Source organism: Sinocyclocheilus anshuiensis, unplaced genomic scaffold (assembly GCF_001515605.1).
Source record: "Sinocyclocheilus anshuiensis isolate Anshui unplaced genomic scaffold, SAMN03320099.WGS_v1.1 scaffold834, whole genome shotgun sequence".
Taxonomy (NCBI): Eukaryota; Metazoa; Chordata; class Actinopteri; order Cypriniformes; family Cyprinidae; genus Sinocyclocheilus; species Sinocyclocheilus anshuiensis.
Window position 1 is genome coordinate 227574 of NW_015540885.1, and position 10156 is coordinate 237729.

General features: G+C 37.1%; 1 protein-coding gene across 2 annotated transcripts; it reads left to right on the plus strand.

Moving 5' to 3' along the window:
* The first annotated feature begins 811 nt into the window (after positions 1 to 811).
* LOC107688676 (laccase domain-containing protein 1-like) lies at positions 812 to 5817 on the plus strand. Of its 2 annotated transcripts, none has more exons than XM_016486399.1 (5): positions 812 to 1499; positions 2710 to 2888; positions 3338 to 3503; positions 4689 to 4929; positions 5391 to 5817. In XM_016486399.1, exons 1-5 carry the CDS (start codon positions 977 to 979, stop codon positions 5557 to 5559), a joined length of 1278 nt encoding a protein of 425 aa, XP_016341885.1. In that variant the 5' UTR covers positions 812 to 976; the 3' UTR covers positions 5560 to 5817. The 2 variants fall into 2 exon arrangements, with proteins under 2 accessions (XP_016341885.1, XP_016341886.1); XM_016486400.1 differs by having other exon boundaries at positions 4704 to 4929.
* The last annotated feature ends 4339 nt before the right edge of the window (positions 5818 to 10156 follow it).

A 10156-nucleotide genomic window follows, 5' to 3' on the forward strand; every position in this document is an offset into this window, starting at 1 on the left:
AAAAAAAAACACACAGATTCAGTATTCCTCAAAATGAATAAAAATAATGCAACTCAGAATATGACGCAAACCTGCAATAATTAAATGTTAAACAACACAAATATCCTTTATGTATTTAATCCCATTCTATTTGCTTCTGACCTTCGATGATCCAGTTCAACCGTACTAATAAGCACAAATTACTCTAGACAAACATCTGTGTCTTTTTTTATTGCTGAAGAATGTTGAAATTTCTTCTGCATTCTACTGTACGGACGTAAATTGACTTTCCCTTCAGCCTGAGGCTTATTCATTTCACTTTAGGTGTGAAAGGCTTTTATATTTGCCAAAAATATAACTTTTTTATTTTAAAAACAAACAAGCAAGCCCTGTCCAGATTTAAAAAGTAACGCAAAAGTAACGTAACGCATTACTTTCCATAAAAAGTAACTAAGTACCGTGATTAGTTACTTTTTATGGAGTAACGCAATATTGTAATGCATTACTTTTAAAAGTAACTTTCCCCAACACTGATCATGACCACAAAACGCAAGGTTCATGGACAGTGTCAGTCCAGTCTCAGAACAAGACTCTTTAATGGGGAAGTTCATTAAGAAATCTGACAGTCTGTTACATGTCTGCAAAACAGCCGATGGGTAAAATGAAAAAGAATCAAATTGCAGCAACCCACTGGAATTTCTGTGTCAGAGAAATGTCACGTGCAATTAATTATGCAGCATGTCTGCAGACTCTGAACCTGAAGGCGCAGCACATGCGAGGCGCTCGCCTGGCGAGGAGTTTCCACTGAGGGCGGCGCTATGCTCTTTTCAGGAAGTGCCTAGAACAGAGGAAATTTTATTTTCGTGGTAAATAAAAAAAGTTCCTCGTTTGTGACATTCATAATCAGGTGTGGAATGTTTGCAGGTCCACATAACCTCTATCGCAGAGAGAGCGAAACAGTCGCTTTCTGCGTGGGATGACCCGTTAGCAATCAGAGATGGCTGCAGTAACTCTCATGGATCTCACACACACCCGCTCTTCACAATATGACATTTGTGTGAAAAAGCGCATCGGCGAGTTCTGTGCATTGACCGGGAATGGCTCACAAGAACCGGTCTTCATCATCGCGGATCCAGAGAGCTCCGTGGGGACGGACAGATTTGCTAGAAGCTCCCTTCAGGAGATGTTTATCGGTTTCAGCGACTCCCCACAGGTCCTGTGCAAAAGCTCGCTTTCAGCAGCATTATACGCATTCAAACAGGCTATAGACAAAGAGGACATTAGTAACGTGAAGATCGTGACTTCGAGCCGCGGGAGAGGGTTGTTTCAGGTCTACCAGGAGCTTCTCTTCACTTCTGCGTATAATTTCGAGTACAGTATCATGTTTGACAATCTGTCCTGTGACTGCTGTCCCCCGGGTCAGTGCACAGCTGACGCTGAACGTGAGCTCAGCACGTTTCTACAGCACCTACCAGCGCTCAAAGGAGACATTGCAATTCTTAGATCTTCTTTCATTTCAGGTTGGTTCAATTCATTTATATGATCACAATATACGCAGATTTGCTGTAGTATGTACAGTTAAAAATATTAATTTCATTTGCATATTTTATTAAATTAGTAATACAGAAACGTTGAATCTCAGGGCTGACATAATTTCATTTGGAATAATAAACAGACCTATACATTCAATTCATTTAACGTTTGGATATATTATTATTATTAGCCTATTATTGAGCAGTTTATTAAACATTTAGTAAAACGGAGAAAATATGGAGCTCAAACTCAAGGAGGAAACGCATTCGTTTTATTCAAAGGCCCAAAAACTGGTCAAAAATGTGCAATTTGGTTGAGATGTTTTTCTATAAACGTAAGATGAAATTCTGAAAACTTGTAAATAAATGAGATTTCGATCACAGTATAATAGACTGCTTGCATATAAATATCAGTTGTCACTCTGTATCTCTTAATAAGATGATATTTAAATGGTTAGTTTTATAATCAACGCTCTGTAGTTTTAATTTTGGGGCCAAAACATGTAATGCAATACATGATGATTGACAGATGAACAAATACATTTTCTTAAAAGCCTGATGCTCACATTTTAGCATTTTAACATGATTTTTTCCTCCCTTAAAAATGATGTATGGATAATCAAGTAAACCTGAGTTGCTTCAGTCTGGTATATGTTAATCTCAAAATATTTATAACAATATAAATGGTATTCTTTCGTTTACAAAAAATCAGTAACGTTTTCACAGCAAAAAGACACGTGTACCACAACCTGAAAACAGACATTTTTAGAAATATACTAAAAGGCCTTTTACTTCCTACAAAGTATGAACTATCAGTCAAACAACAGAAGGCATGTAGTAGATTGTGTACAACAGGTTTTTCAGCAAAGTTTTTGATCATTTGGATAATTTAGATGCCTTAGAATTTCAAGTATCAAATATGGTCCAGTAGGCTTTATAGCATTAATGGATCATTTGGAACAGATAGTGAATGAAATACAGCCAGTGAGCATTTAACATGCATGGGAACTCCTTCAATACTGTTTAAAAGCATTCCAGGATGCACCTGATGTAGGCAGTGTGAATGTCCAGAGTGAGCAGAGCTGAAAAATTTTTTTTGAGTTCAATTATAATAGAATTGTTAAATATATAATGTTATTTAATCATTTTAATGCCATCCTGACAGTCGATCTATGTCTCTATTTCTTGTGATTCAAAGACTGCTTCGGTCATGGCTTCTCCACTCGTACCGGAGGTATATCCTACATCAGCACTCTGAGCTCACTGAACCTGTTCTGTAACCCGCGGCGTAAAGACTCCAGAGCTGTGGTGGCAGAGAACCTCCGGCGGCTCGGCCTGCAGGCTGGGTTTCACCCTCACCTGTTCAACCTCATAAAGGTACTTTAACACAAAGAAAATATGAGGAAGTCACTCTATCAGCAAGCAGCATATCATAATTCCAAACACATGCCACTGCATTTGCAAAATTTCCATTTTGAATACCGCCTCACTGACTGAACTTTCACATTAAACATTTTCTGCGCTTGTTTAGAAATTGATTATTCTCATGATCTTATCTCATGCATACATTCTTGAAATTAGTTTGGTACACAAATATAAATAGTATGTACATATAAATGTATTTGAATTAAAATGATTTATTATCATTATTATTATTAACCCTGTAAAGCCTGACATATATTTTTTTTCATATTGGAAAAGTTTGTTAAACATTTAGAATTTATTTTTTTTTTAAATGTGCTTAATGTTTTGTATCATTTTTGATACATCAGGCATTGACTGATCTGACCAACATACTGACTGCATGTCTTTGTCACTGACGTCAGTGTAATCATGCCAGTGATGTGTGGGTGATGGGCAAACCCGCCCCCGACAGTTACGACGGAATGGTGACCAATCAGGTGGGCGTTGTCATAGCAGCACCAGGGGCCGATTGCATGCCGCTGCTCTTCACTGACCCCGTAGCAAAGGCCATTGGAGTGGCACATGCAGGTGAGTCACACATCACAATGCAAAAAATCTTAATGCTCCTACAAATAGACTAATTTCTTTAAACAAAATTTGACAGGTTTTCATTCACCCAAATAAAAATGTAATTGATAGATTAGGGTTAGATCCACATAACCTTATACTGATTCACACTGTGGGAAGTGTGTATTCATATAACCTGAAACAGGAAAGGGAATTCAAAAGGTGTGTTCCATTCGACTGTAAATTCTCAGAAAAATTTAACATCAATACATCTCTTAATAGGAAGTGGAGAAGGACATTTACCCACGCATCACTCCGGTACTAAAGGAGTAATATAAACACAGTGATAAGATAAGTTTAGGCGCCAGTGTTTTATTGAGCCTAATTAGTCCTAGGTGTGTTTTGTATGCAGCTGTTAACGGATATAAAGTGCAAGAGATGTGACAGTTACAGTGCAAATATCATGATCATGGTTAATTAAAATAAAATGTATTATAAAGAAAAGTTAGCATTAATTTAATTGATATATATATATACTGCGTATTACTATATACTGCATAGTATACTGTATACTGCATATTATATTATGGCAAGTTTAGTCTGTGTGATAATATTATAGAGTGTTCTAAGTATTAAACATTGCATCGCCATTTATTACTCAGTTTAGTGCTATCAAATATGACAATTTAAATTGATTAAATTAATAAAAACGTAATATTTATATATTGTGACATTAATATATAGATACTAATAAATAAATATCTTACTATATTATATTATGTCATTATATTTATATATTATGTCAAGTTTTGTCTGTGTGTGATGACTAGGGTGTTCCAACTGAACGCATTTTGTCAAGTGAAGTCAATTTCAATAGATATCCTGTGCTCAGGGAGTAGGGAGTAGTAAACACTGCTTAGGGACCCTGTCAATCGAAACGCAGCTAAAGAGAAAATACACACTCATGAAATTCACAGACATAGAAAGCAATTTGTTTTATCTGAAATGCAGCTGGAAGTGGAGTATTCCCAGAAGGGTAAATGTAATTGAGTTATTCTCAGTGCTGCTGTCATTGCTGTGCTGTGCTTACATAACCCTTGTTTATGCCATTTCAGAGCTACAGTATGATCATTTTCTGTGTTTTTATGTAATATCTTGCAGTAATATTCCAGAAATTATCTGGCAGCTATAGCATAAATGTAATAGTTGTGTGTGTCACAGGCTGGAAGGGGACCCTCATGGAAATTGCCATGGCAACGGTGAATGCCATGGTGTCAGAGTTTGGCAGCAGGCCTGCAGACGTTGTGTGTGTGATCGGGCCTTCTGTTGGGCCGTGCTGCTTTACTCTGGAGCAAGATTCGGCCCGAGAGTTTCACGCCATACACCCAGACTGTGTTAGACACATCGACTCATCAAGACCTTATGTTGACATCAGACACGCAACCAGGTAAACATCAAAGGTCAACCAGCGGAAGCCTGGTTTGCCTTCAACTGTACAGCAGAGACCTGCTTTATTGATCCCTCCGCCCTCTGCGCCTCTCACAGAGGTCATGGCACTCCCTGAAGTGACTCACAGTAATGAACACCTCTGAAATTAAGGTGATTTATGTGAGGGGTAATATATATCTATTTCTGTTTTTTGCCCAGGGGAAAATGGGTGCACATGTGTGCATTGCAGACTAACTCTAATGGAAGACTTCTGATTGATTTGATCTTTTAACACAATATATTCTGAAGTGTAATCTTCGCTCCTTAAAGATTTGTGAAGCACAGACACTTGATAGTTTTAAATCGTACCTAAAAACCTTTTTTTTTTTTTCCGGGTGGGGGTTATAAGTTATGTTTTTTTGTTTGTTTGTTTCTTTGAAAAGAATGTTACATTACTACCAATCGTGCTTTGTCTTTCAGAATTCTGCTGGAGAGAGGTGGGATCAAACCCGAACACATCGAGGACCTCAGGATCCCACACAAGTCTGACTCCACACTCTGCACCTCCTGCCATCCTGAACTATTCTTCTCCCATGTGAGAGATGGACTCAACTTTGGGACACAAATTGGCTTTGTGTGGATCAAATAATCCTGCATTCACCAAGCTTTGATTGAATATGCAGAAACATTACATATGCATGTATTCATTTAGGAGATGAATCTAAATGACAGTACATAAATATATTAATATAATAAATTAATTAGTATGGAATTACACTTCCAATGAACACAATCATTCGGTAACTTCACAAACATCACATCACAGGAGTGAAGAAGTAGCTTTACATGCATACAAACAGTACACTTGTAATTAATAGTAGGAGGTAGAACTTCTTTATTTGCTAACTTAAAAATGTCCCTGAAAGCTTATTGCTGGTTGGTGTCCTGATCAGCATTTTCAAGAGACCGTTGATTAGATTTTGTCACTCTTCAGGAGAATAATTGGTGACAGTTGTATAGACTCTTAATAAATAAATTCATGATAAATTCATGAATTATGTAATTGAATATAATTTTATATTTAAATAGTATTTATATCCTCATTTTTAATTTCGAAACTAAGGGATAGTCATACATCGCAGGACAATTTCCACATTTTACTTGTTTAAAATGTTAAAACTATAAATTATAATTGATAAGTTTATGTATTGGACAAAATCTGTGATGTGTGCGGTCCAGCTGATTTATAAAAATATAAGATGAAATAAAAGTATACGTTTTTTTCTATGAGGCCAGTAAAATGACAGGTCATGTCAACAACATACAGTGTTATTGGAAGAATGAAAGTAACCTCACTGAAATACATAATTCAGGAACTGTCTGTTAATATCTGTGATTTGTGTTTTTTAAATTCTATGTTTTTAATTACACAATCTATTTTTAATGAACTATTTTTGAGGGGTTGAAATAGACTGTGAATGTACACTAGAGGGAGCTAATCTAATCATTTTAGCGTGACCATTCACATATTATAATCGCTCATTCTAATTGTTTAGTGCATTTTTGCACTAACCAAATCATATCACAGAGAAAACAGCCACTTCTTTTACGTCATGTCAAGCCTAAGATGTCAAGCTTGAAACTATCCTAGTGGGATCATATATTTTATTGTAGCCTATAATAAAACTATTTGTAAAATATGCTTACATTTCCTTGTTTAACGTTATTTCATATTAGTAAATATGTATTTATTATGTCTAAATTCTTCACATCTGTCTTCGTCTGTTTGAAGAGGTCGACACTAGATGGCGCTCGCGTCGCTGCTGTCACTGTAGGCTGCACGCACTTGTTTATTTAGTAAGAGACTGATTGTTAGCCGGTGTTCAGGGGCCCTTCAGCAGTATCACAGGCAGGCTTTTGTCTTCAACAGCACTTTTGCAATATCACAGAAACATCTCCACTATTTCTAATCACGTGCTGTTGAAATGACAGCACCATTTGCCTATCAAGTCATTAAAGGAAGGTAGTGACCTGATGTTTTGACCAGCACTGAAGAAAGACCCTTAATTGTCAGCCCTACTGTCAAGCAGCAGCGTGCATGTGTGCTTTCAAGGCATGTGAGTGTTTTTCAGTGTTGACAAAAAATGACTGGTAAACCATACCACAGTTAATACCTCAATACCTCTGCTGACCTACTAAAGCAGGGGTCACCAAACTCGGTCCTGGAGGGCCAGTGTCCTGCAGAGTTTATCTCCAATCCTAATGAAACACACCTGAACCAGCTAATCAAGGGCTTACTAGGTATACTTAAAGGCACAATATGAAATTTTCGCCACTAGAGGGCGCGTATTCAAAATAAACAAAGAGACAAAGGCTAGTTTGATGATGCTGTGACTTGAGTGTGGAATCATGGGATTTGTGGTCTTCATCCCCACAGCCGATGCAATCCGACGGGACTCGGGCAGAAATCATGTTCATGGATGAGCTAATGACTTATTAACGAGTTGGAGCTGAACTCTGCAGGACACCGGCCCTCCAGGAGCGCGTTTGGTGACTCCTGTACTAAAGGATCGGTCATAGTCAACACATATACCTAACATAATGTACTATACTATCTATGCTATCGGTTTTGTTTCAGTATCCTACTAAAACTGTACCAAAAATAATTTAAAAAAAAAGTAAACATGAACTGCATAGGCTCACCAATATGGAAAATGATTATGAGAGAGGCTGAATAGGGATTTTTAATTTTTTTTTAATAACAAAATGTCATTAATGAAATCCATCTTCTTTAACCCATGACTTTACCCAAATACACTTTAATAAACATATAATATTGATTTATATTTCAGACCTGTCGGGATGGATTTCTAAATTAACTACCATTCACCCGTGCGTTTTGTCATATCTCTACACAGAGAAAAGTACAGGTAGCTCCGGCTGTGGGTAGCATGAAGCTGAATGTTTGTTGTCACAACTAACAAGAAAAAAATGACCATAGATCTTTCAAAACTGCAAATCTCTGTGAATCACTGGTGTTAAAAACAAAGAAACCGTTATTTATTGGTCCATCATTTCTGGTATGATGTCCTGTCCATGTGTACACCAGAACCACATTCATCCGCGTAGAGTAGCAGAGCCGAAGAACAACCAAAACAATGTATTTCCGCAATTTTATTTTTAGCCGCTACAGGACCAGAAGTTACATAAATTCATAACAGCATAATTATGATTTCTCAGCCAAGAAACAAACATTTTGTCAAATGTTATATTAATGTTAGCCCTTTTACTAAGTGGTAGATGAATTTATGTTAATGTTGCAGAGTTTGATTGGGCACACATCCATTGACATCAGTAACAATAGATATGGGAAGAGTTTCTCCTTTTAAATGTTTATAAGTATATTATTTATGTTACTTCAGCTATGAACAATTATGTTTATTGTTATTATTTGCATTTAGCATTATTAGTCCCTGCTGTTCACGACCATATCAGAACAAATGTTATTCTTTTTTTGTTTTTTTGCAACCCACTAGTTGAGAACCACTAATATACAATAGCACTCTACATAATGTAGAGTTGAATTGAATCCAAGTAAACTGAGTGAGTCTTTGATACTGAAATAAACCCCAATTTACCTCAATTCAGGCCTTCCCTGCTAACCTAAAGGCTAGAGGTAAAGCAGGCCCAGCACCAATTTAATTTCTTCTCCTGTGACTCTGGCCCTTTCTTATTCACACAAATCTTTTCTCCCAAATCAGTTTTTCTCACACTTACTACCTTCCTTGTGCCTTTAACTGGGATTAGTGATTAACAACAGGTCTATTTACAGTCTGTATAGAAAAGAATCACCCCCTTTAAAATAATCACAATTTGTTGCTTTGCAGCCTGAAATGAAGACGGACACAGTTTTTGTTTTATCCAGCTGTATTTACTCAGTGCAACTTATACCATCCAAGTGTAAGATATAACACCAGCATGCCAGAAAAAAAAAAAAATGAATTAAAAAAAAATCACTGAGTAAGAAAAAGGATCACCCCCCCTCCTAAAAATGACTTGTAAACTCAGTCAGGTGTAGCTAATCACCTTCTCAATGCCACACAAAGCCATTTGACTTTCAACTGTGATCAGCTGTGGTCATTTTGATTAGCTCAGCATGAAAAGAGCTTTGCTGGAGCATTTCAGTCCTTGGTAGTGCAACTGAAGTCAACTATGGGTGGCAAGGCACTGTCGAAAAAATAAAAAATTCAAAGGCTTTATCAATGCCTAGAAACACAGTGAAGTCTATTATTAAGAAGTGGAAGGTATTTGGTACAACACAGACCCTCCCTGGATCAGGACGTCACTCCAAACTGGATGAAAGAGACAGAAAACTGGTCAGAGAGGCGACCAAGATGCCTACAGCAACCCTGAAGCAGCTGCAGGAATTTATAACAAAGAGTGATCATTGTGTGCATCTAACAATATCACAAATTCTCCACAAATGTGGCTTGTATGGGAGGGTTGCAAGAAAAAAGCCGCTTCTCAAGAAAGGCCACATGCAGTCACGACTGAACTTTGCCAAAACACACCTTGAAAATTCTGAGGCAGATGAGGCTAAAATTGAATTATTTGGCCTCAACACCAAACGATATGTTAGAGACGGAGACAAATCCCAACAGACTAAAGGCTGTAATTAACGCAAAAGGTGGTTCATCAAAATACTAACACAAGTGGGTGATCCTTTTTCCATCTCAGTGATTCTGTTTTTTTATTTTTTTCTGACATGTTGGTGTTTTATTGTTCACTTGGATGTTATAAGTTGCACTGAGTAAATGCAGCTGGATAAAACAAAAACTGTGTCTGTCTTCATTTCAAGCTGCAAAGCAACAAAATGTGATTTTTTTAAAGGCGGTGATTCTTTTTTTAAACCCACTGTGTATGTACTATGAATTTGCAGCGTGTTTTAATAACTGGGTCCTGTATTTAAATATAGATTTACATGCCTTACAAAGCCTTTCCTGTGAGGTCAAGCCTCCGATTAATAAAGTGCTTTTATGTGGGTCATGGCAAAAAAAAAAAAAGAAGGATGGTTCTGTTCTTACAACAGATGGGGAGTTTCTGGATGAGGCTGTGAAGTCCTGAAAATGACTTTTCATCCTTGCAGAAATGCACTTAATAATTTTATGATGTTTTAGAGTACACATTGTCTATGGTGTATTAGAGCCACATTATCATTACACATGCATTCACAGGAACACTTCTGG

Coding starts and splice junctions, on each gene's coding strand:
- LOC107688676 (XM_016486399.1), top strand. CDS start 977: ATGGCTGCAGTAACTCTCATGGATCTCACACACACCCGCTCTTCACAA. Junction 2,889..3,337: donor ACCTGTTCAACCTCATAAAG/GTACTTTAACAC, acceptor CACTGACGTCAG/TGTAATCATGCCAGTGATGT. Junction 3,504..4,688: donor CATTGGAGTGGCACATGCAG/GTGAGTCACACA, acceptor TAAATGTAATAG/TTGTGTGTGTCACAGGCTGG.